The 26,761-nt window shown below is 40.5% G+C and overlaps 1 protein-coding gene across 1 annotated transcript; it reads left to right on the top strand.

The window, feature by feature from the left end:
• Positions 1 to 4,651: 4,651 nt before the first annotated feature.
• LOC122765319 (midkine-B-like) lies at positions 4,652 to 19,321 on the top strand. Its single transcript, XM_044019498.1, has 5 exons — positions 4,652 to 4,731; positions 12,816 to 12,889; positions 14,076 to 14,243; positions 17,922 to 18,082; positions 18,491 to 19,321. The coding sequence occupies exons 2-5, from the start codon at positions 12,817 to 12,819 to the stop codon at positions 18,560 to 18,562; spliced, it is 474 nt and encodes a 157-aa protein (XP_043875433.1). The 5' UTR covers positions 4,652 to 4,731; position 12,816; the 3' UTR covers positions 18,563 to 19,321.
• The last annotated feature ends 7,440 nt before the right edge of the window (positions 19,322 to 26,761 follow it).

Raw genomic sequence — 26,761 nt, 5'->3', positions numbered from 1 at the left:
CATGAAATCTCGACAAAAACATATTTCTATATGAATGCAGAATACCAGGCATTCACAGCTGAAGGCTTGTGAGTAACATTTCTGTATGTTAAGAAGCATTGCAGGAGCCACGTGTTTCTACAACTATGTGTCTTGTGCATTTTGTTTTCGACAGTTTGGACAGTAACGATGACCCGTAGGCGACAGACTCCACACCTTTGACTTCTCAGTGAGGTAAGCACCTCATTCCACCGTGCACTGCTGCTCCCCACACGTCTGCTGTGGGCGGCTGAAAATCAAATACCCACTGCTCACCGAATTACTGCCCAACGTTTTCATTACAAAGACCATACTCCTCCCCAAAATGATGTGACCAGTCGTAGAATTGAATTTTGTGCTGCATTCACATCAAATTAAGTCGTGTTATTTTTGAAGCGTGGTTGTGTGACGTATTGATCAAACTCACCACACATACATTAGTAATCTATAATTGGATGATGCAAAGGCAGATTGCCCTGCACAGTCCTTTCATACAGCTGTCTTGAATTAGCAACCTATCAGCGAATCAGAAAATAGTCTTTCTTGTTGCCGGTAAAATCCACGCATGCGCACAAACTCCCACAAGGTTTCAGACAAGATGGAAGTGAAAGAGCACAGATAATCACTTCAGTTCATAGTGGAATTTATTCTTTATTAGATTAACGTCTTATATTTCTGTTTCAGTCAACGATCGTATCATTTGCTGTTCTAATCGGACTATTATTTCACTTAGCTTTACTTCCTGTTGTGTTTCCCCACTCTGCTGATTGCTTGCTCTGCCTTAATTGAAATCAGCTGTGTTCGGTGATGTTAAACTACAACTACATCTACTACACCTCAGAACCTTTTTTACAGCGCTTTGGTCAACCGAGGTTTTAAAATGTGTCATTTTTATTACTAAACTCAAAGTATGGCTAACATTAGCGCTAACTTACAGCCAACAACCAACTAAACACAGTGCGTCCAACAACTGTCCTCCATGCTTTTTACGTTGACTTTTGCGTAATCTGGAAAATCTTTCGTTGAATATTCCTTAAAAAAAATTTCTACCACAATAAAACAGTTTGGGTACATTACCTCGGATCATCTGGTGGGAGGAGCTCAGGACAGAAACATTAGCATTTAACCAGCTGCAGGGCAGGAGGAAAAGAGGAAGACCACAGAGAAGGTTCAATAACAAAAGACAATTCAAGAGATGGAGGAAGAAGAAACGATATGAAAAAGCATGACTTAATTATGCAGCGGAAATATGACAGCGTCCACAGCTGCTAATTGCAGGAGAGGAAATGTCAGAGGGATTTTCAGCATTTGACCAATTTCAAACCGCTATTGATCGCAGCGGTCGATGGAGCCCAGCGTTTGGATGCAAAGCTCCTGTATTTACAGAGTCAACGTCGTCTAAGGCCTCATCCTCAACACCACGCCTGGAATCTTAACTCGCAGTCGTGTGATGAATAAAAGAGGCCAGATAATCAATACAGAAGAACAATACCGCTGCTCATTAAGTCTGAAAACAATACAGAGTGATCGATATATTTGATCAGGAGACGATGCTTGGTATGTGCCAGACCAAGGCACAAACCTTGTGTCAAAAGTATCCTTTTAAGTGAATAAATGAACTGTTTCTTTCTTATGAATGATTGAATGAATGAGCGTGCTGTGCATCAGGCGTGTGCACATGTAAATCAGTGAGACTCCATCGGGCCGCTGACACTGGAACATTTGAATCACGGTGCTTCCATCCAGACACAGGCAGCCACAGCCCTTGTCTCATGCAGATTTCTGAGGCTTTGAAAGGATGGGCAGCCACTTTCTTTTGACTCAGTTTTCTCTCGTTTTTGTTCAGTGAGTTGTCGTTGAAGTTATTTTTTAGTTAGATTCTTTGTTTGTTATTTTGGCCATTCTGAAGCCATTTTGTCATCCTTTTTGTCATCCTGTATTTGATTCAGTGGTTCCATCCATCCGTCCATCCAAGCCCAGACGTCCCTCACCCCCCAGCTCTCGTAGAATCCCGAGGCGTTCCCAGGTCAGCCGAGAGACTACAGAACAGTCTCTCCAGCAAGTCCAGGGTCTTCCGCAGGTCCTCGTCCCGGTAGGACACGCCTCGAGGCATAACAGTCCTGGAGCTCACAATCCTGAATGATCTTTGATGAACTTTTCTTAAACCAAGGCTGTTGTCCGTGCTGTTAACATTCCTTCCTCCATTATTAGTACCTGGTCCCTGGTGCTTTTTTTGGTACCAGAAAACATACATTCATATCCAACATTTAGCAGCTGCCCACATTGAGGAAGTACTGACACCAAACTTTCTTTCACTTGACTTATATTATGCAGAAATACAGAACTATTGACCAATTATGACAAAAATATGTTGCCTACCCCACCTTTAAAGGTCAAACAATATGGATTTTGTTGTTACTTCCAACCCTTTCAACAAAAGTTTAAATGAAAACCCCCTCCTTTTCCTTTACTGTTTTTTTTCTCTTGACCGGCTTACAGCAGCAGCATCAGCAGCTGCTCACCAGGGTCTCAACACAACATCCAAGAGAAACATCCATTTTGAAGTCAGTCCCGAGTCAAAGGAAAGGTGAGACACACAGACTACATTTAGATTTTCAAAGTTCTTTACAATTGTTTGCCTCTCACTCAACACACAAGCAAACAGATGGCAGGAAGCTGCCACCCAAGGTGTTCACGATCTCATTTCTGGACACATTCACATATAGACAGAAGCTGATAATGAATAAACCTGCAGTTAGTGGATGCTCTACTCTCCTACTTTAATAATACGATTTGAATATTTATTTGGAGTTTCTATATGTTCCAGGGAAAATGATACACTACGGAACATAAAAATGAGGTTCTACCAGTCTGGAAAGGTACTTCATCATCCGCTGTGGTTGTGCAAGTGTATAATCACTTTAAAATAAAATGGTTTTGGTATTAGCAAGGGCCTTATTTAACGGAGGAAATTTTCCGCTTGAGTTTAAAACCCTTTAACACCGAATACGATAATTACGCAACGGTTTGTGCTATCGGAAAAATTTGCACGTCAAAGCCAACATGTGGTTATTGCGGTGATCTCAAACAAATGTTGTTTTAAATCCGTTTCATACTGTTCAAATTTCAAATTCAAGTACAGCTACAGGTTTTTTTTTTAAATAAACTTTTAAATAAATTGTTAATACACTATTTTAACATGTAGTAAACTGTAAATAAGTGCCAGATATTAAAAGTTATTCACAGGACATTTTCTGGTCCTTTTTCATTTTCTGGTTAAAATGAACCAAAAAACTCCAGACGGACATTTAGAGGCTTAGGTGTTTAAATATTTAAACTCAAGGGACTCACACAAATCGCGTCCCCACGGGTCTTGGACGTATTTTTATCATTTGTGGTGAACGCATCACAACCGTTTTGAGTCCAGACTGTATGGAGCGAGTCAGCGTCCACATTAGCGTCAACGTTTCTGTGAAATCACGACTCATTTTCCCGCTGACGAGTGCGAGCTGAGTTCTCGTGAATAATTGAGGCGCTGGTTCCAAAGTTGTTTTGGTGTCTTTGATCAGGCGGTTGACACACCAGCCAGCGACTCTTATGCTCATTTACAAAGCTTAATCAAACTGTATAATTTCCTGTGCAGCAGGGAGCATCTATTGTATCTGCATCCTGTTGACGTCGAGCCACTGTAACTCATAATCTGTCACACTGTGAATGTGTGGTTTAAAGGTTATTATGGATATTGCCAAGGGGAACATTCACACGTGGTTTTTCCTTTATTGAAGTGTACGCACAGATCGTAGAGACACACACATACACTTGGTCAAATCTCTGACACCATCAGGACATTTACACAAGCTATCTGTTGGTCAAAGACTGTGACGACAACCGTCTTTGAACGCCTCTCACAGGACAAACAGTTTAGGGGTCACAACCAAAGGAACTATCAATGTTTTTCTGCTGCTTCACCTTGCTTACATTTTGTGTGTGTGTGTGTGTGTGTGTGGTAGAAGTTGAGATTTGGTGTCTTTTTTTCAAGCAGCAGCCAATCAAACTGCGTTATGCAAATGAGCCAGCTCAAGCGCAATGTAATGGGATTAAATTTACACGTTTACGCTCAAACGCTACCCAAATCCAAAACGGACCTCTCAGACGAGGTCTCTACTGTCCGACTCAAAAACAGTGTCGCCATCCCTTTAGCATCAGATTTGTTTCAAGCCATGAACTGGGTACATTTTAGAGATTAGAACAAACGTCACGGTGGCCTCACACTTTATCGACTGAACTGAGAGGAGAAAAACAACTCTAACAATTTGCTACTGAGTTATAATTGTTATTTTAGTCTTTGCACTTACTTCAAATAATTGTTTTCAAATTATGGGATTAATCTGAAAAAAGACACATGAATTGATTCAGTCTTACTCGATTAGATGAGATGGTTTTTTTTTTATCAGTCATTCAACACCCTGCAATAAAATGACAGAAAGACCTGTAGCTCTGCCCTGTTGGTCTGCAGTGGCCTGAGGTTGCTTTGTCTCTGTGTTCATGTGTGTGTGTGTGTGTGTGTGTGTTTTTTAGGGTGTGGGGTGAATGGGGCTAATGCAACCAGAATGAACTGGTTTGGGAGACAAAAGCAGGGGCTAGAGGAGGTGCACAAGCAAGAGAAGAGACACAAGAGACCAGAGAAAGTTTTCCCAACTGCCTGCTGGACAAGTAAGTGCTGTCTCTCCTTTCCTTTAGCTCGTTCTTCACGTGAACTGTAGTCACTTGAAAGTTTAAGAGAAAGAAATGTACAGTACGTAACTTAATTAGTTAGTGAGTTTGTTTGTGCCGCTCTGTGTGTTTTTATTGAGAGTTAACCCTTCGAAAACATCAGAAAAAAACAATTATCAGTTCCTAAAGTTGCTGCATTTCATACATTGTGGATAATTGGTTGACTAAAAACTGTCTGTGTTTGTGTTGTCAGAATTAGGTTTTTAAAAATAGCCTTTTAAAAGCGACAGGCTTTTCATTTCTGTACTGTATTTACTCGACTCTCAACGGTTAGTTTTTATGTTATTGTCCATTTACAGAACCACGTCCCAACATCTTCAATTTGGAAAAGTCATGCTTTTTTATACATATACATAACTGTGTTGCGAGACAGGGGCATATAGAGAAACTGTGTGTGTGTATACACTTTTACAATTATATTACCTCTTTATTTTGGTATAACTTAAGACCAGTCCTAAAAAAATCCTCATGGATCAGACCAAAGTCTGATGATACAGAACCTCATTTCTGAGGATGTGAATTGTGATTAAGATCCGACATTAAAGTTCCAGTGTGGCGTCCTCTCCCGCCCCCTGTGGAGAGAAATAGAGAAACATTAAGTCTCTTTTACAGTACTTTGGTTAATGATATGTTCTTTATCTGTCTTTTTCTTGAATGTTACTTGTGCAGACCGTGTCCAGAAGAAGCTAAAACCACAATTGTGATTGTTAGGACTGTCTCGCTTTACTCACGCCGTGTGCTTCTTCCGCCTCACCTGCTCGGTCGTGGGCTTGAATTGATCCGCATGGGAATGCCTGGAATGTTGCTAAAGCTGAGAAACACAGAGGGAGTCACAGGGAGCTTCGTCGGCTTTGTGCAAACTAATCTTCAAACACTGGTTTGAACGTTACAGACGTTGATTTATGTTTAAAAGTTACAAACTCCAGCTTTAACTAATGCAGTGTCCTCGCAAGAATAGCCGCACAAACCTGTGTGTGTGTTTGAGAGAGAGCGAGGGAGAGGGAGGTCAGTTGGCAGCTGGAAGCAGAGTTGAGAGAATTATATGTTATTAGCAGTGACTAGAAGGAGAGAGAGAGAGAGAGAGAGAGAGAGAGAGGAGAAGACAGATGCAACTCAATTAAAGTGAACTCCACAAACACACACACTCCAACCCAAAGTGAATATTTATGACCCAGTAAACTCTGAATTACATTCAAGAGTGCTTCTCATCCACAAGCAGCTCTCTCTGTTTGACACAGACGAATACTTTTGTCCTACATACGACATCCTCTGTTTTTCACACTTGTTTACAATGCCGTCACTGTGTATACACGTCGTTTTCTTAACTCTGAGAACACAACGATATGAGTTGTAATAGGTCTGTTTTAACAAAAAAGAACACAGAAAAAGAAAATAGAAAAGAAGTGCAGCCTTTGCTGTTTTGAAAATGGCCCAGTTTGTAATCACGATTTAAAAATGATCTATTGTCACTTGCTGAGCAAGCAGATTTGCGGTCTTATTGGAATCTAATCTGCTCGTCACAGTTGTACACAGTGTGATGGAGAGTCTGTATGAGACATTGTTGTGTGGGGGTTTGACTCTCCATTTATTTCTGCTGAGTTCACTCTGCTGTGTTTACATTAGCGCTGATAAAAAAGTGCAGCTGATAAAAACCTGCGTCCATCGCTGAGTCATTTGGCCTCCGGAGCGAGTGGCGATCGCATCTATTCCCCGTTGCAGACAAAAGCCAGATGTTAACGTGTTTTATTGGGATTTTTGACCTGGTGGAAAAGGAGTGCTAGTGAAGTGATGTGAAATATACAATTGAAACATGTGACTTGCGCGCTCAGCTCTTCCTCTTTCTCTCCACTGTGTCCGGTGAAGTTACTGGGTCACACAAGGACCAATAAAAAAGTCATTTACGCTTGGCTGCTTTTCGAAATCCCTAATTACAGAGGCAACAGAATCACACACACACACAGAGTCCCAGCCCTCGTCCCCAGCCCTCGTCCCCAGCCCCCTCTCACTTCTAATGCATTGGACACAATCCAAACTTCAAACTTGGCCGACTGGGGAGCAGAATTGGTCTTTTTTTTTTTTCTTCAAAGCGCATAATAGAGCACAGCTGGTCAGATTAAAAAATGAACATGCTACAGAAATTCATTGTGTCACCCTTTTATTCCAGGTGTGCGCTCATGTGCATGTTGTAATCCTAGTTCAGTTCAGACATAAATAACGACAAGCATATAATGACGAGGAATGATTTGTCTTCACACAATGCTGCATTTATGCAGAAAGTTAAGGTTGTTTTATTAAGTGTGTTTGGACTGTGTGGACGGTGCTCTTTGTAACCCCTGCATTGAGACCAGCAGGTTCACCCTTGACCAAAAACATGGCTACCAGCAGGGACACGGGGAAGAGCACCTAACAAAATAGACTTCATCAAATCAAGGCCTGCTTTAGTTTATGTTGCCTGAAGAATAAGTTTGCAGCTTTGCAGCCTTTTGCACAGTTTGTTAAGAACTCACTCTCCTGGACTAAAGTCCTTAGAGTTTTTACCCCAATGGAACGAAGGAGGTTCTTGTTCTTTTGACTTATTTTGTAACCCTGAGCGTATCACAGAAGACACGTTTGCGCAAGTGTCCTTTGCATTACTGTAATTACACAGCTGTCTGTGCTATTCACGTCAGAGACAACGTGGTTATTACGGTAATTTCACTCGCGCTGTTGCAGGAAGCCAGCAAATCAGCGTCTTTGACACCAGTTGGAAAAACGCCTGTGCATAGTTTTACAAAAAATAAATGTTATTTTAAACATGTGTTATACTGTTCAAATTTCAAATTTAACACACAAAGTCTGGTGTTTATGTACAACTACAGTGTGTTTGTCCCAAATAAAACTTAAAACTAATAAAGTTATTCTGGATAAATGGTCATTTTCTGGCCCTTTTATGGTTAAAATAAGCAAAGTTGTTAAAGAGTTGACTTAAAACTTCATTACAAAATTATAAATAAACCAAAAGTACCTTCATGTTGGCAAAATATACTCTTATATAATCCTAATATAATGTGTCATTATACACACAGAAAAAAACACTCATGCCAGTGAAGAAGAGAAGCCTTTCATTCTTTCTTTCTCTCGTCTCCATGACAAACTTATTCCACCAGAAATAATGTCTCATACTAACACGACCCTGAAGAAATCTTTCCTGTGGCTACTTTCATGTTTATAAGGAAGTCGGAATGTTGTTTTCTTTCTTCCTCCTGTTGTGTCTTTTGGCAAATGGACCTCCAGGCGCTGACAGAGACAGGAGATATAGAGCAGAGAGAAGAAAGTCACTCGAGGGAGTTTAGTGTTTTTCTGTCTGATGACCAGGGATATTCTCTGTGGTCGCTCCAGTGTTTCTCATCCCCACAGTGATTGCAGTATCTTAGTGTGCTCGATGGAATGTCCCATCCTGAAATATAATATTTCTCTTTATCCTTGGATGATATTCAGAATAATTGACATCAGAGACCTTTTTAAAGAAGTTTAAAAGCTCAAGTATTTATCTGAAGTACACTGTTACTAAATAATTAACAGTCAAAGTCAGAGTTTTTGTGGAAATAATGTGGAATAATGTCTAGAGTTCTTCAGTTTCCTCCCAGAGTCTAGAAACATGCACAGGTTAATTGGACGGAAACCTGTCCTTTTGCCCCATGTCAGCTGGGATTGGCTCCAGCTCTAGTTGTCAAAGACTGTTTACATCCTGGTATGTGGTGGCCACAGTAGCTGCTTAATGTGCTTATGAATGGGAGGCGTGAGCGGTGGACTCCTCCATTTGTTGTACCCTGCAGTCTCACTATTATATGTCAGTAATTCTTACCAACTAGATCTTTAATGTAAGTCATTAAAACTGCTTTTAGACCTGTGTTGAATTTTGACATGCTCCTAAAACTACCCAGGGAGGCTGTATATTTCTCTTCCAGCTCTTTTCCTGCCAGCTCTTTAGTCAAATCTGCAAGTAAGCACATGTGGGGGAAGGAAAAGCAGTGGATTATTATCATCGAGCGATTGGGCGTGTTGTCCTGCCTCCTACTTTCATGCCCCAGGCTTTGTCACTTGCCTGCCTGTTCCAGATGTTCTTCTAATATATGTGAACATGTCTGACACAGGCAGTCTCCCACAGTGTTCAGCATGTGTGAACAGCACATTCCAGGTTGTGTCTAAACCATACTTTCCCGGACATTTTCAGGAGTTCAGATGGTGTATTTAGATTCAAACATTGAATCTAAGCTGCTTTCAGACTATGCACTGAAGCCTTGGCAGTTTCTGCAGGAACTGTGAAGTCATATGTCAACAAAAGTGCCTCCAGATTCTCCTGCTTGTGCTCTCTCTGGATTATGTCTCACTGATGTGTGAACACAGCTAGAGAAAGCCTGGATAATCCACAGTGACTGAATGGACAAATGTCCTGCCTCTTGCATCATCAAGCCAGACTCAAGACATGCTCAAGCCAGACTCAAGCCACGCTCAAGCCACGCTCAAGCCAGGCTCAAGACATGCTCAAGCCAGGCTCAAGCCAGGCTCAAGACATGCTCAAGACATGCTCAAGACATGCTGAAGCCAGGCTAAAGCCACGCTCAAGCCAGGCTCAAGACATGCAAGCCATGCTCAAGCCAGACTCAAGACATGCTCAAGCCAGGCTCAAGCCAGACTCAAGACATGCTCAAGCTAGGCTCAAGCCAGGCTCAAGACAGGCACAAGACAGGCTCAAGACAGGCTCAAGACATGCTCAAGACATGCTCAAGCCAGGCTCAAGCCAGGCTCAAGACATGCTCAAGCCAGGCTCAAACCATGCCCAAGCCAGGCTCAAGTCAGGCTCAAGACAGGCACAAGCCAGGCTCAAGTCAGGCTCAAGCCAGGCTCAAGCCAGGCTCAAGACATGCTCAAGACATGCTCTAGTCAGGCTCAAGCCAGGCACAAGCCAGGCTCAAGACATGCCCAAGCCATGCTCAAAACTTGCTCAATCCAGGCCCCCGCTGTTGCTGGTCAATCTCCTGCTGCATTTGTCATACATGAATGACAAACTCTAGCCAATGTCCGGACTAAAATATCCAGAGTTTACGTGTGAAATCATCTTCACTCTCACGAAACATACTTCCTCACCTACTTCAAGTCAGTCAGCGGAGTTGTGAGCAGAACACAGATATACTGTAGAATGTTTCAAGTGAAATAATCACGGCTAACCTGACTCCGGCAGATGTAGGCCATGTGTCCTGATAAAGTTTTGATTAGCCTGGTGTCGGCTGCCAGCAGCAGCAGAAGACAGATACAGGACATAAATTACTCCGGAGATGACACACATTCATGTGTCGACATATTTTGTCAGAGTCAAATTAATCTTGAGCCTCATATACACCGATGTTGACGGTGGGAGTACTGTTCCAGATACCAGGGTCCCCGTTGTCATGCCTCTACGCCGATGACATTATGTTTTACATGTCAGTGTGTTCTTGCGTTAAAGAATGTCTGCAGGGAATCCTTTGAAATTGTTGTCTCCGCTTGTCTGAAGCCTTTTTAGCCAAAGAATGAGCTTCATTTGGAAGTGAATCCTGAGAGTTGCCTCACGGCGGGACGCTTTGAACTACTTCCTGTTGAAGTGGAATTCAGTACTTTCAGTAAATATAGAGTAAACAGGATGTGAATATGGCAGTATGTGATCAAATGTACTTGCCTTGTGAATATAAAGGACACGCAGCATTATATAGCGAATCCAGAACAAGTAGTGTGATGTCTCGTCTTGTAAGGCTAAATGTTGAACATTGCACCTTTAGTAAGTGTTTAATGGCTCTTTTTTAAGGGTCTCATGGCTGATACAGTCCTGGTTTCACCAGCGCACAGACACATGAAGTTCAATTGGCCCTCAGTTATCTTTTCATTAAGTGAAGCGTCATGAGTGGACTGTTGTTGACCTCTAACCTCAAACAAACTGTCTGCTCATCACTCATCACTGACCTACAATCAATGTTCCCCTCTGACCTTCACTACTAGTCTTGTTGATTCTGGCAGAGAAAAAACAAAATGTCTGATCACTGTTATTGTATTTGTTTTATCATTTAGAAAAAATTGAATACAAAGTAAAGTGCCAGTGCAATCCTCTACATCATCGTCTCATAATATCCCGGTTCTTTCATTGTGCTGTAATCAGCAGCATTATTTTAAAGCCTGTGCTGCCATAAATATGTTCTATTCCCTTCGCTGCTGCTTCAGTTGATCCTGGAAAAGCTTGCAGTGGTTTCCTCATGGGAAGCTGATGCGCTGCTTTTCAACTCCAGTCCCTGGACAGGCTATTAGAGCAGCAGTGCATAATTGCAGCCTGGTTGGTGTGTGAAACATCCACTCCAGCCATGCTCCACCGGTTTCCACACACTCTGTATTAACTACTGTGACGAAAACCTCTTTAAATGATTTTGTTTGAGTTGATTGTAAGACGTTGTGAAGTATATATACTGTATATATTTTTTTACAAGTATTCAAAGATAACTTCTCAGTGGGAGAAGAAGAAGGGGTTGGTGGTTTAATACCAAGGAGTCTGTTTTATGAGGATTATGAGGACATTATGAATGTTACAGCAGTGTAACCATGATCTTTTACCTCAATCCTATTACACTCACAACCAGGAAAATCTTATGTATTCATTCATAGGAATTACTAGTGCCACAAAGAGTTAAAAGGATAGTTTACTGAAGTGTGGATGTATGCCTGCTGAAGGCTTTGTTCTCTGCGTCATCACATTGTTATTCAACCTTTTCCAACTGCAAACAGAATTTTATGTTACCTTGAAAATTGCGTCAGCGTCCAGAGTGAAAATCTGTGATTTTACTTCACAGCACACAGGAGTCGTTGATCCATCGCCGTCTCCGTCAGTGAATTCAAATGTGTTGTTTCAGTGACGCTGAGATCCTTGAAAGCTCAAACAATGCAACAGTAGACCAGCGGTGTCCCGGCGTCCCTTTGAGCTACAACTGTTCATTCTTCTCTCTATGGACTTCAGTGCAGTTACCAGTCGAGAAAGACCATCTCCCCGCGAGATAAAGCAGCAAACATGTTCTTAAAATACTCATTGACTTGAGATTTCATCATGCGAGGCTTGTGTTATGCATCAAAAATCTGTTTTGTCTTGTGTCCCCCTGCTGGCAGCATTGTTTTCATAGAGAGAGAGCCTCCATGTGGCAGGCTTGTTCTTATTGACTATTACTTTTACATACAGTACGTATGCAGACGTGCAGAAATGTACAATGGCAACAGAAATTATGATCCTGGAAACTGAGTACAGACGATGAGTAGAGGATAACCATAAAACTTCATGCTTGACCTGCAGGAAGGAGAATACCTTTATATCATATTACCTTCACACATTTGGTCTCCTTTTCACGAGAGATCTCTTCAAATCGCACATTTTGTGACAAATACGTCACTGTTCCTATATGTGGAACAGCTGAAGTCGCCTTTTTTATATAAGTTTACTCCTTCACACAAAAAGGAAAAGCTAAGTAGATCAGATCACATCAACCCTGGGGCACTCACTTTTACAGTGGCTACAGTCTGTTGCTGCTGGCTAGTGAGGCAGAGCTAATGATAGTTAATGATGCCTGCTGGAAAGTCTCATGTCTTTGCTTGAAGATAAAAGAGTGTAGTGGATTTGAAAGAATGTGCACTTGCTCGCAGCCATCCGTCGTCGACTGCTCTTTTTCTTCTTTGTGTTTTTTTTTTACCTCGATTCTAAGTGAGGAATCCTTTTCTAGAAATATGGAGCTACGCAGCAAACTGTGCAACAGTCAAAACCAAACATGACATTTCCATTTTGAATCCGGTGTTTCTCTCTCGTACAAAGATGGTCAGAGTTCATGACTCCCATGTCGAGCTCCAAACGTGGCGTCGTGAGTGGAGCGGATAATGATTTTACATTAACTAACCCTGGGCTGAAGGTCAACACTTAATGGCTTAGCTGTTGCATTGTATGTGAACCTTTGTGATGTTGTGTGTGTGTGTGATTTATACAGGATGAAGGCTGCACTGCTGCTGCTGTTAGTCACTATCACTGCTGTGACAACTGTAGCCGGAGGGAAAAACAAAGGTGAGGACGTCTCTCTTTTCAGCAAATCTCACAAAACAATACACTTACTGTGTATTGTCGTCAAGTACCAGATTCACCCACTATCACGTCACCTATTGCTGTGTGAAATTCCCATTCTGAAGCGTCCAGTTGAGCAATTTGTCCATCACCATGTTGTTTCGTAAGAATTAATTGTATTTAGAAGCACGTGCTGTCTGTATGTAGCTTAATCCATTGCTTTTACTTAACTATGAACTATGAATGCAGAATGTGTAATATTTTCTTTTTCTTTTGTTTGATAATTATGGTTTTAATTACACATATATACACAGTTAAAGGAATACTTCACCGATTTGCATTAAGCTTTGTATTATTAGAATAGGGCTAGTATTTTTTTTAAAAAATTGTGCTTCCCAACCTCAGTTTCCCCTGAGTCAAAAAATATCTTCATTCTTTTTCTTTGTTACGTGCCCACCAGTTACAGTTGGTTACCTGTTAGCGTAACTGTTAGCAAAGATGGCGGACACTGTTTACATTCTGTGATTGAGGTCCCACTGAGGACACTTGGTCCAAGGCTTGAAACTACAACGCTAATTCCGCACTTTTTAGACCCACTCGTAGGGGGTGGGACCTCATTCCCAGAATGTAAACAGTGTCCGCCATCTTTGCTAACAGTTTCGCTAACAGGACCAAGTGTCACTGGTGGGCACGAAACAAAGAAAAGAATGAAGATATTTCTCAACTCAGGGGAAACTGAGGTTGGGAAGCACAATTTTTTAAAAATGCTACCCCTATTGTAGTAATACAAAGCTAAATGCTAATAGATGAAGTATTCCTTTAATGGAGCCCTCACCTGGACAATAAAGTTCTATTCTATTCTGTCATGTTTTAAAGGTGATGTGACACTCACATTTATATTCCACTGGGTTGAGTAAGTGCTGCACAAAGCCAGAACACCTACTGGCTAAAGGTGGAGTCACACCAAACACAAAATTATTTATAAAGTCACGTGTTGTTGTGTTGACTTTTTATGTAATCATGTTGCATTACATTTGGTGTAAACACACCGTTGCATGTTTTGTTTATGCAGGCAGTTTTCAGTCACAGACAAAGCAGACAAAGTGACTGACGTAGCATTCATGGTTTGCACCTATTAAAACAACGCATGTCTTAAATAACCAGTTAAAAGTCTTTACTCTGTCCTCAGAGAAAAACAAACCCTCCCAGCATGGGTCAGAATGCACTGACTGGCGCTATGGCAACTGTGTGCCTAGCAACGGGGACTGTGGAGCAGGATTTAGAGAGGGGTCATGTGACCAGCAGACCAAGAAGATGAAATGTAAAGTACCTTGCAACTGGAAAAAAGAGTTTGGAGGTAGGTGACACACGCACACACACACACACACACACACACACACACTATGAGTGCAGAGAAGGGTCAAAAATCAAATTGCTTGTGGAATATGTGGAATTGCCCTTTAAATTTGCATGACATAAAACAGGCATTCTTAGCTCTCACAACCTTCGCCCCTTCCTCCTACTCACCCCCACGGCATTGTTTGCCAGTGCAACAAGCTGAGAGCTAAGCTAACTGGCTAATGTGTTCACACAACTTATCTATATAAAAAAAGCTCAAACAAAAATTACAACGCCAAACTGAAGAGAAAAGAAAAGTAAAAGTAAAAATCGTATCCCCACTCAAAACGTAACTTATTACGACTTTATTCTCATAATATTATGACTTTATTTATATATTATATATATTATAACGTCTTCAGTTTGGCCCTAATACTCAGTCGCAAAAAACACTAAGTTAGTTACGCTAAAAGCTAAACTATTAGACGTCACTATTGCTGGTTGGAGGAGGGAATGGGATACAAGACACGCGTCCTCCATTATATCCTTTAAACTGTTTAAAGTAGTGCAGTTAAATTTAATTTTAAGTGGTATTTGATGTGAAGAGCCCTGAACATTTCTTTGGAAATGATCCAAAATGCCCTCGAAACATATTTCACATGTTTCCTGCTCTCAATAAAGCAAGTACCTGTTAAACATGCAGCCCAGTGCAGCAGCCCCTGCTCACAGTTAACTCTCTGAAGCCGTGACGATTCACAATCTGTGTTGTCACAGAACGTTCATGTCTAATTGAGTCGTCCCTGAGTATTTATGACGGTTCACAGTTCACTGCCTGAAGCTTGTAAATGAAGTTTTTAAGCACCGTGCACAGAGAGAAGGGTCTGTGAAGGGTGTTGCATCAGTTTGTGGACTGGTTGTCTCTGTTAGTTAGATGAGGGCTGTGCTGCTGCTGCTGCTGCTGCTGCTGTGTTTCTTATCTTACATCAGAAAGACTTAACAAATTAGCTTGATCTGGATGTTTTCACTTGTAAAGTGGCTGTTCCCAAATCAGATCAAAGTAATTGGATCAGTGGTGGCTTAAAGTGAGATATGGAAAACACGGCTGTCAGTGGGGACACAAAAACAGATTTTTGCCACTATACAAAAGGCTCACCTAATAAAATCCACACCAGCCTGATTCTACAATATCCTCAGATTGTGTTTTTTAGTTTAAACCCAAACAAAGCATTCCAAGCACTGAGGTCACAGAAAACACTGTTGGCTACTCAGTTCAAGGTTCGTTCCTCCGGCTGCATTCTGAGAGCTATTCAAAAAGCCTGTAATAATATGCTTCATAACTGAAAGTGAAAATCAATACACGCTGGCAAGTGTGTTGCAGAACAATCCTTGAAGGACTTCTGAAAGTGTCCACCACCTTTTCTTTTCTTTTTTTTTTATTACATTGTCCATTCAGGAGAGGAGAACCAACAATGAAACACAAGGCCGTGTAGAAAATGTTTGTCTCAAAGTAAAACCGAAACAAAACCTTCCAACTATCCTCCCATCTGAAAACTTGTCAATTGTGGTTCATTTTGCGATTTACGTGCTGGTAATATGGACGGTGCAGTTGCAAAGCATTATGCTGGGACAAATTCATCCTCCTCTTTAAATCCTGTGGGATTGAAAGTGTAACAATGATGCCCACGAGAGGAGGTGACACCGGTAAAAACCAGGCACAGAGAAAATGCTTTGGATTTACACACATTATAACACTATGACATGGGATTACCAACATTTAGGTCTCAGAATAGGGGACACTTATGCATTTCTGTGTCATTCGCTCCCTTGCACACGCGTTACCAGGCAGAATAAGATCATCTACTATGAATGAATAAATAAATATCATTATTTTGGTTGCATTTATATAAAAAGTAAACATAAAGTCAGATCATTTAACACTGTTATGCCAATAACAGGAAAAGGAATAGGCTGAAGCACGTGGCTTATTTTTGCCTACCCTGTACAACACCAAGAAAAACCAAGAAAGGTAGATAAAATACATAAAACATTACACTTACAATTATAGTACTAGACTTTCAATTTGCATTGTCAACTTACAATGCAAAATAAAATGTTCCCTTTGCTTTGTTCAAGCGAGTTGTGCCAGATTTCCATTGTTAAAGCACAGTGGCTGCAAGTGTAGTCACTAAACATCCTTAAAATGACAATACTACTCATATGCTTAACGCTCTCTTTGTAGAATAACCAGCTGCTAGAATATTACACATGCACTTACTTTCAGCAAAAATGACAGCACCACCTGCTTTCTCACACACGCACACTCACACGCACACACACACACACACACACACACTACAGTGTCCTGTGTAACAACCATTCTGAGACATCCTAATACAAGTGGACAGCTGTCAGTCCCTCCTTCCACACCTGGTGTGACCCTGCACTCCCTGCACTCCCACAGACACACACTGACATGCAGAATAGCTACAGTATTTAACAGATTTTCTTTGCCATGATTTCATACCAAAATAAAAACCCCACAGCACATAATCGCGTGGCATTGGCAAAGAACGTGCAGATATCAGATATCAGATCTGCCTTTAGCTCGTGTTGATCAATTTTGCTGATCCTTTTTTTTCGAAGCAGACGTCCCAGGCTCCTCATTTTTTATCCGGGCTGTATGCACGCAGACATTTTAGTGTCGACTCCTGTTTTCAAATCAGGTCTGTGTGTCACACAAAGGTATGGGCGGCACGGCTGCTTGAAAAGACACTTTTAGTTCTAAATGTGAACCGTCTAACCTGTAGTTAATCAGATTTGAATTGGCTTTTAACTATGGAGTTGGTAATCTTACATGGACCACGTGTCCATATACACACTCACAAGGAGACAAAGAATAGAGCACAATGCTTGTTGAGTAAAAAACAGGTCAGGCAGGACAGAGAATATAGGTCATATGTAACCACATGATGACTTGAAAAGTGTCCTTGATGGTAGATGGTAGACTCGCGCCTTATTTATACATCACTTTGAATAATTACCAGCTGACAACACTTAAGGAATCATGCAAACGTCGACTGAGAAAACAACCAGAGTACAAAAAAGATGAGGTAGTCGGGGGAAACCAAACAAGAGAACAACAGAGAAGCTGTTACACGGTGGAATAAAACACAAATATGTCATATGTGCGGCGACGGTAGCTCAGTGCTACAGCGAGTCGTCTTTCAACGAAGGTCGAAGGTTGTGGAATCTGATTCCCGGCTCCGCTGGTCTACATGCGTTTGTGTCCTTGGGCAAGACACTTAACCCCATGTTGCTCATGATGGCAGCGTGTGAATGGGTATGAAAGATGAAAGAGTGATAGAAAATGTGCTGTATGAAAGTATGAAACACCTTTGGGTACTTATAGTACTGTTTATGTATTTGAATACGTCATTACAGTCTTATCACTCACTGAAGCCAAAGAGAAGCGGACCGTTGACAGAACCTTGAGGTACACCAGATGTAGGTTAGACCTGTACTTGTTTGACAGATAAGAATGAAACTGCACTGAAGCTGAAACACTGTTGAAAATCCGTCTGCTTTTGCTGTTCCACATATTAACTGCCTCTATTCCATTCAAGTAAATCATTGAATGGAATGTTCAGGAATCTCATGTGCATCTCTCTCTCTCTCTCTCTCTCTCTCACTCCTCTAGCTGACTGTAAGTATCGGTTTGGAAGTTGGGGGGAGTGTGACGCAAGCTCTGGCTCAAAGACCAGGACAGGAACATTGAAGAAGGCTCTGTACAACGCAGAGTGTCAAGCGACGATTTCTGTCTCCAAACCCTGCCCAGGAAAAACAAGAGAAAAACCAAAGGTGAGACTGTGTTTACCTTCTTCAGCTCTGATGTGAGCAACTCTTGAGCAGACACATTGGAAACATTTGCAGATGACATTTGATCGCGCTGATAAAGTTGCATAGTAGATGTGTAAATAGTCTCTGATTGCACATACTGCAGTGTGCACACAGGGAAGAGGGAAAAATCCCTGTGTCATGAAGATTTCTTTGCTCTCAACCAAAGTCATCGGGGATTCTGTCCGAGACTTTTATTGCACTGAGTTGTGACAAACCTCCCTACCTGTTTGGCTTGTAAACAGAGTTTATCTTACTTTGGGACGCCTATAGATTCTTCACACCACCTCTGTGTGTGAGAGCCACTTTTCACTCAATGGATTCTTCGGAAATAATAATAATAATATGCCTGTATTTGTGTGTTTGTTCCAGGAAAGAAAACAGAAGTCAAGGGGGCAGTCAAGAGGCTTCCGAGTCAAAGACAAAATCGAAACAAAGCAGTAATTGTCAAACGCAGCCGTCTTCTGACATCTTCACCTATTGATTTACAGCCTGATTTCCACACACATCGTTTTAAGGTTTCTTCAGACTTCCAAAAACATCGTGACTAAGCAGACGACAGGCATCTCCCTGATGTGTTGCTTCATAAACAGCCAAACTGAAGTGCATTTGGAATATTCATATTATTAATCTCACTTAAGTCCACCGTCCATGTTCAGAATTGTGAAAAACGTTGGCCGTGGGCGTTCTCAATATCGGAGATGTCACTTTCAAACGTTTAATAGAATAAATAGAATAAAGACCCGTGGATTACAGCTCCTCTGTGGCCACACAACAAACGAGAACTAATGTCATTTTCATATTGCCCATGTTTTGGCTCGGAATTATTACATTCATCTTGGATGTGTCTGTAGCACAAATGGGCAAACTTTGTAATATGTGTGAGATAATTGTGGTTAAAAAAAAACACAGAGCCAAGAACCTGATGCTTTTCTCTAATTCTAACCACCGTAGCTCGTAGTTAATGAAACAGTGTGTGAAATGTCAGCTGTGATAATTGTCCTAGGACCACAAACGCCGCCTATTATACATTACTTTTCTTTCATTTTACATTTTTATAAACATTTTCCTCTTTTTCCTAATTTTGAAACATTCCCCCCTCTCTTTTTCTCTTTAGAAAGGTCATATTATCTCCTGTAGATGGTTTACTGCTGCAGTGTTATTTCCAGTGTTTCCTTTGTTTATTAAAATTTAACACCATAATCTCCCTCTGTGCCTTTTGCATTATTTCAGACTTCTCTCTGCTCTTAATTGGTTTCTATAGATGCATTACCAAAGTTCCAGTTGGACTATGTGGCTCCACCTCCCCGGTGACTCACACCTGTTCCCAATTGTTTTCACCTGTGTCTCATTATTGTGTTTCTCTTAAATTGCTGCCAGCTCATCTCCTCCGTTATCGGTAAGCATTCCAGCCTTGAGCGTTTTTGTTTGTTTTTGTCTTTTCCTGTAAATCTGCATCTGTTTTTCCGGACAATGATGCCTCTACTTACTGCACACACTGTGTTTGGGTCCTAAACATCACCACCACCTGCTCCCAACAAACAAACATGCACAGTACGAAGCAGGCCACGGAACAAAAGTCGAACCGAAATGAAGGTTAGACTTAAGTCCGCGCATGGCAGCCATGTTTTCAATAACGCTCTTAGTTTCTCTTAGTTTTTGGTTTTTATTTTTATCAGATCCGGTGCCCAAATGCTGTGAGTCTCTCATGTTTAATGCTGTTTTTGTTTTATCTAAGTCGCTGTTTTTGTTGACTCGTAAAAAGGCTGAAATGTTACTGTGGTTCAGAGCGAATCCAGAAATGTGAGATCATATCATGTGACTTTGATCTCATTTTAATGACCTGATTTTGCCTGTCTCTATAAAGCCAGTCAGTCTCTTCCTGCCTCGGTTGCGCTCTCTCTCTCTCTCTCTCTCTCTCAAACACACACACACACACACACATACATCTTTTCACACCTTGTGTGTCAGTGGGCCTTTGATGTGGGTGAGAGAAGAAAGCTTTCATCAATAAACAAACAACTCCCTGCAGCAAAGACTTATTTCTGCTGTCTTAAGCCATTGATTTACATCTGGTGGAGGTTCCGGTTGCACACGGGTGGTTCATGCAGATGTTTGTTGACCTTTTCTGACCTTTTCAGTTCACCGACAGATGTTTCGTCCCCTCCACATTATATTTTTCTCAGAGCTGAGGGTTAGGGTTAGTATATTAAATTTCTGACTTGACTAAATGTTAAACACTGGACCTTTAAACTCTAGATTCTGGGGGTCACAGGTCAAGGCAACCCTGATCTGGTTCGCAGAGGTAGATAGCAACTATTTTATTTGTTTTAAATTGAGCAGATTTCTTATAGGCATGTACCCTGTTACTAAGTTACAAAGAAGTTCTTTTGACTTTTGAATGTCAATACATCAAAAGCTTCTCTAAGCCTGCGTGGTCCTCCAGACGAAAAAAAGAAGCAACTTGAACATTCAGTGCAGGGGAAAAAAGTATCTGTGACAATCTTGGCGAATGATTTTCATATTATTATTTGTAAAGTGACATAGTTCTCACTATGAGAAAAAAAGAGAGAGAACATGCAAGTCTTCTAACCACTACACAACCGTGTGGCCTCAATGGAAACATCATTTACAAAATTGACATCATGTTCTTTTGTCATTAACCTTATTTCCACCAAAACTTCCACGTGCAGATACAACATTATCACTTTGATGTGCACATTTGTAGACATTAAAAAAAATGCGGGGTTGTGTAGCATTAGAATAAGCCTCTTGTACGTGCTTTGGGTAAGCAGCTTTAAAGTAGTTCATTATATAATAATGAAATATGTATCTGACACATGTTGCTCTACAGAGGCTGTTTAAGTGATAGGTTCACAGGATCTATAGGATCACAGTGGCCATTATTCCACTCTCTCATGATTGTGGGTTTAAATAAAATCACTAACTTGATTCAAGCCCTCGCGGTGGTCGTTCACATTCTCAGTGGACCCAGCAGAGGCTCAGAGCAGGACTGGCTCTGGAACTCTCTGTATCACTGCGCTCAAACCATTCCCTTTAGTTTTTTGTACTTTTTAGTTTTAGCTTTAATCTGAAATCTTTGGTGTAGAATGAAGAGCAAAAGCTCATTAACTCCTCGACAAGGCTCGGCTTATTAGTAAATGAGATAAAATTTCCCCCGAGGCTCTGTAATGTGTTCTTCTGTGAGCCCTGGCAGACTTTGTCAGTCCTTCTTTTTGTAGAGGGCCTCTGTGGCGTCACTGTGGGCTCACAGTTCATTACTTTGGCTTTCATATTGCATCTTATTGGTCTTGTTTCTTTTATTTTTCTCACTTAGCAGTGCTTTAAAGCCCCCGTCTGAGAAGTCATTTAATCCAAATCCTGGTAAAAATCATTTTACTGACAGCTCTCACTGATATTTTTGTTCACTGACACAGGTCTCTCACCTGATATTAACAGCTGTCCTTAGTGATCTGATTGTGATTGAGTGTGAACAGCCTCAAATGCGAGTGATCACACTGGCAGTAAAATGCATCCTGGACCAGATATGATCAGTCTGACTGTACAGACGTGTCTACTGTTGGCATGACTGTGTGTGTGTGTGTGTGTGTGTGTGTGCAAGTGACAGAGAGAGGAAGAGAAGAAATTAGATGAGGGGAGGAAAACGAAATATGTTTTAACCATAAAAGAATAAATCATGTGATGTTCAGTGCTAATAACGTGCCAATGGCTGCAAATAAATAACTGAGGACAGTTTGCGTTCATTCTCACTCAGCAGTGTGAAAACATGCGTCCTCAAACCACCTTGACACTAAATATAGGAGAAATGTTTCCAGTATCCAATCAGGAGCCAGACCTCAATCAAGAGGAGGTCCCTTTTTGCTTGTGAGATTAGATTATTAACCATTATTACCCAAGGACGACATCACAGACAACAACTTTAATTTTTAATGTCCATTTTTTATGAATGAAATACGTGTTATAGTTCTTATATCAATATGGAAAAATGTCTGCTTTAATGTATGATATCTATTTACACTTTACACCATTATTCAGCCCTTTATGACAGTTTGGAAAGTGACGTTTTCCAAACTCCTGGACCAAAAGTCCATTTTTATCTAGAAGAGACTCAGTCACAAAACAACATCCTTGGACTTATTGATGGATGCAACAGTAAACATAAACGATTACATTTCAAGGTAAGGCCAGTAGTAGTTATGTTTAAGGTGAGACTTAGCCTCCAGGAAATGAATGGAAGTCAATGCAATGTCCTCTGAAGTCATGGAAACCAGACAGCATGTGTGTGCATGCATGTGTTCCACTTACCATTTCCCATATCTGGCTATAATTATTTGTCTTATAATAACACACTTACTCTGATGATGATGGCACCCTCACCATGGCAACACACCGCCTCTCCCCTTCTCTCTGCGTGAGCGCCTGCTAAATACGAGTGATTGCCATTGTTTAGTCTCACAACTGAGTGTTGTTTGTCAGCGTAAGTCAAATCACAGACTGTAGAAAAGGGTAAAACATACCAGGGTGCTGACAGTGAACGACTCTGTAATTCACCTGCTTTACTGAATGATTGAAATACTTTGTAAAATAATAATCATGGCAGAATATTTTACGGGATAACCATGAGTCACACCCTCTGAGCGTCTTCTGCGTTTGTTTCATTTCCTCTGCTTCTGACTCTTTACAACTTGCCTCGCCCAATCTAGGTCAGCTCTCATGTTCTGATCTCTTGCGTTCCATTTCATTGGAATCGACTCTGGGATAAATGATATGTGGAGTTTCAGTCTGTGTTGCCATGGCTACCGCGTGACGTTGACTTTACAGTGCCAGTGGGAGGGGCTACAGTATCTCTGCTGTCCAACACTGATGCCTAGTGAAGTAGATAAAAGTGTATTCGAAATCCATATTCATCTGCTGTGTGGGAAAAGTTTCTCTGTGGCTTTTGATGAATGTCGGTTCAACAGTTGCAGCACAACTTATCTGATTAACTTACACTTATGGAGACAAACTCACACAGTTTAAATAATTCATCGGAATAAATCATGTACAGGCTGCGTCATTTTCAAGATATCATAAAGCCTCATTCATCAGTTATTGAAGTGTCTTTAAGAAGTTTAAGAATTTGTTCTTAAACCTTCTCTTCATCTGATTCATGACATGTTTATAAACGGAATCATTGTTTGAATTTAAAGTTTAAAGTTAGTTTTTATTAATCCCCTTAGGGATGCATTTTGACCCATCCTAGAATTAGGAGCAGTGGGCTGCCACACTGAGTAGCGCCCGGGGAGCATTGGGGGTTGGGTACCTTGCTCAGGGGTACCCCAGCCCTTTTTGGCTGGGTGGGGATTTGAACCGGCGACCCTCTGGTTACAAACTAACTAACTACAAACTAACTAATTAGAACGGGAAAAGAACTACAACTAAAAGGCACTAGACTAGTTTGAGTTTTAAGAGCTGCAACTAAAGGAGAAGAACAGGAGGGATGTGGTTTGTTTGTTTTAACCGGAAATAATTTAAACTGAAAAACAAATGCAACTAAAAAGAACCCAAAAACAAGTGGAATTAATTAGAACTGGAAAAGAACTGGAACTAATAAGACATTATAAAAGAAATGCAATTGAAAAGAACTGGAACTAGTTTGTAACTGGAAAAGAACTGGAACTAATAAGAACAACACAAGTGCAACTAATGAATTGTCTAATTTCATCTTTAAAAACTTACATATCAGTATTCAAATGTGCATCACTGTGGGTGCAGATTCTCTTCTTACCTAAGAAACAATGAAACACATAGTCTCTAGCTTTCAACAGCAGGTATTTATTAGCATTACAGTTTTTGTATCAACACAAGTTGCCTCTGATATATATGTTGTTTTTGTACATTTCTTTGAAAAAGTAATACTGGCTGTACCAGGTGTACTGTTCTGTTCTATGTTGCATTGAAAAATGATGTTACATTAATACATATACAGTACAAACAGTATAGGAGAATGTACAAACAGTACAGCATTGTACAGACAAAATAAAACACCAGAGGGTTTTTTTCCCAACAGCCACCACAGGAAACCACAGTCAACCAAGGGTAGTTCTTAATGTTTAAAGAGTAAATCAACTGTGACCCATTAAGAGCATTAAACTGCTGTTTCGCCGCCCAATGGGCCATGTGGGAAATAACAAAACACTTTAACCTCAGATATTGTCGTTTACTTCAGGTACTTTTGTACTTGAAACATTGGACTATTACGTACCCTAGTACACAAGTACATAGAGATGTGGATAACCTATATGACAGTATGCAGTGACCTACTGTGTTTGGTTTTTTTCTTCAGTTCACTAGAAACAAACAGACTTGCAAAATGTAGGTGTTTCAACTCTATAAGGAGGTGAACATGCAGTACATGTAGTACAAGTGTAGTACAAGTGTAGTACAAGTGTTACAAATGAAAAACACACTTCATTCTCCACTTAGTGTGAAATGTACTTAAACTGCTGTCAGTGAGTTGTTGTTTTTTTAGCTAACTTCCTGTCTGTTGCTGCAAGCTAACTTCCTGTCCGTTGCTGCAGTTAGCATCCCCCTCCTTCCCTCCAATGTCTTTAATTCGTGTTGTAAGTTAATGCTTCAAAATGTGAAATGTGTGGCCATATTTATAAGTAGTATAATCTGAATATCTACACCTGGAGTTCTGTGTTGTCGTGTAGAAATTAGGGGTTTGGCCTGTTAGTGTGAGGAAATGTTTAATATTATGTTTGGGTGCAAATTCCAAATCCCAAATCCACTCTTAAAACCAAAACACCTGCTACATTTATGTTGATTTACCCTTTATTTGTTAGCGTTAGGGCAGCAGAGTAAGTGTAAAGCATATACAGTGCATACAACAAGAGTTACAGACATTGAGGAAACATTACTAAGACCCATGTGTTTCCTTTAGTCCACTTCATGTAACAACTTCAAATAGAAAACATATGTTGTGCTATTTCAGGGATGTATTCTTTATTCTTCACATTAAAAAATGAACCAATAAGTTGATCTTTGATACAGTGAAATGTTTTGTTGTCACTTAACTGATGCCATTGATTGGAACTGTTGATAGTAATATTCTGACAAAAGAAAACTACGATTCACAAAGTTTTAGATCACTATAAAGTACATGCTCTGTACAGTAGGAGGTAAATACATTTCATATACTTTGAAAGAACACAAGAACCATGTTACCTCTCTTTGGAATGATTCAGTATGTGATATAATAAGCTTAAATATTCAGAGTCATTGTGTATTTACAGAAATGTGCTTTAAATTGACTTTTGAACACACAGTGATCTATTTTCTTTAACTGGTGATTGGTTAATAACTCTGTATTGTACATTACAAAGTGTTTCACCTAGATCTTGTGTAAAAAATGCTTATAGACAGTGTTTATGGTGAACTACCAAATTAAATGAAACACCACATTGTTGAACCTAAATGAGCAGGGGCAACAGATTGTGTAATTGCCTGGGGTCCCAAAAGCTGAGAGGGGGGCCCCTTTAAAAGCCCAAAGTAATTAGAAATTTGTGAAGACTCCCTGATATTTTATGATCAGCTATATACATTAAACCCCTGTAACGAGGGGATAATTTCGAAATCTCATACCAGTGAAACAGACTCATGTTTATGAGTCTACGAGTCCAAAAAAAGAGAGATGTGAGAGGAGCAGGAAGATAGGACCAAAGATTCCAGATCCTCAGAAGTTTGAGGCTCCTAAAAATGATGAAAACCTTTATTAACTATGACGTGTGCTGCTGCTGTCTTTCTTGGCCAGGTCACCCTTGTGAAAGAGGTCTTGATCTCAATGAGTCTTTTATCTGGTTAAATGAAGGTTAAATAAAAAAATAAAATAGAGCCCCTTGTGTTAAATATGAATTCATAATAAAAGAATATAATATTTTTTAATGAATTTGGTAAATATTCCTGTCCAAGGCCCACCTGTTGCAATAATTCTAATGCCCAGCAGTGGGCCACACAGGCGCTGAACTAGACTTATGTCATCAGTTAAAGTCTAACAGCTAGTGTTCAGGATATATTCAGTGTAAACTATGAAAGCCTGATATTTTAGAAAAAGACACAGATATTATAGGCTATTTCTCTCAATTTGTGGGCATATGTTGTATAAAAATGGATGTAGTCTTTGAAAAGTGAAGAGCGGGAAGTAGCTGTTAGTCATCAGAGAAATCGAAAAGTCATACATTCTGTAGACATTTTCCTGAGGAGTTGATGGTGGCTATAGTTTTTGGTCTTCTTCAGAAGAACATCGATTTTTAAAATTATGTTCCCATTTAAAGGGAAAAGTGACTGACAGCTGCTCTCTAAAACTGACATTGCACTGGTGAAATTGGGAATCTCGAGGCATTCTGGTTTGAATGTGTGGCCCCCGGAGTTCCTTTTGCTTGGGGCCCACCAACCCCATTAAACCGCCCCTGTAAAGAAGGTTTCTCTGGGTGTTTGCTTTAGTTTGGTAGCCGTGAAAATGTAATCATGAACCATCATGATGCAACAGTTTTTAATCATATTTCATCCAAGCAGGGGAAAACACATTCTGTTTAATGGCTCTCGTCTGTATAATTACACAATCTACTTATTTGAGACGCT

Source organism: Solea senegalensis, linkage group LG2 (assembly GCF_019176455.1).
Source record: "Solea senegalensis isolate Sse05_10M linkage group LG2, IFAPA_SoseM_1, whole genome shotgun sequence".
In the NCBI taxonomy this organism is placed as follows: domain Eukaryota; kingdom Metazoa; phylum Chordata; class Actinopteri; order Pleuronectiformes; family Soleidae; genus Solea; species Solea senegalensis.
The sequence above is the reverse complement of the archived record's forward strand: the minus strand, read 5'-3'. Positions and strand labels throughout refer to the sequence as shown.

What these genes read in the sequence shown, in the direction of transcription:
- LOC122765319 (XM_044019498.1), top strand. Translation starts at nt 12,817, where the DNA reads ATGAAGGCTGCACTGCTGCTGCTGTTAGTCACTATCACTGCTGTGACA. An exon ending in AGCCGGAGGGAAAAACAAAG is followed by an intron (nt 12,890 to 14,075) that starts GTGAGGACGTCT and finishes CTCTGTCCTCAG; the next exon opens with AGAAAAACAAACCCTCCCAG. An exon ending in AAACAAGAGAAAAACCAAAG is followed by an intron (nt 18,083 to 18,490) that starts GTGAGACTGTGT and finishes TGTTTGTTCCAG; the next exon opens with GAAAGAAAACAGAAGTCAAG.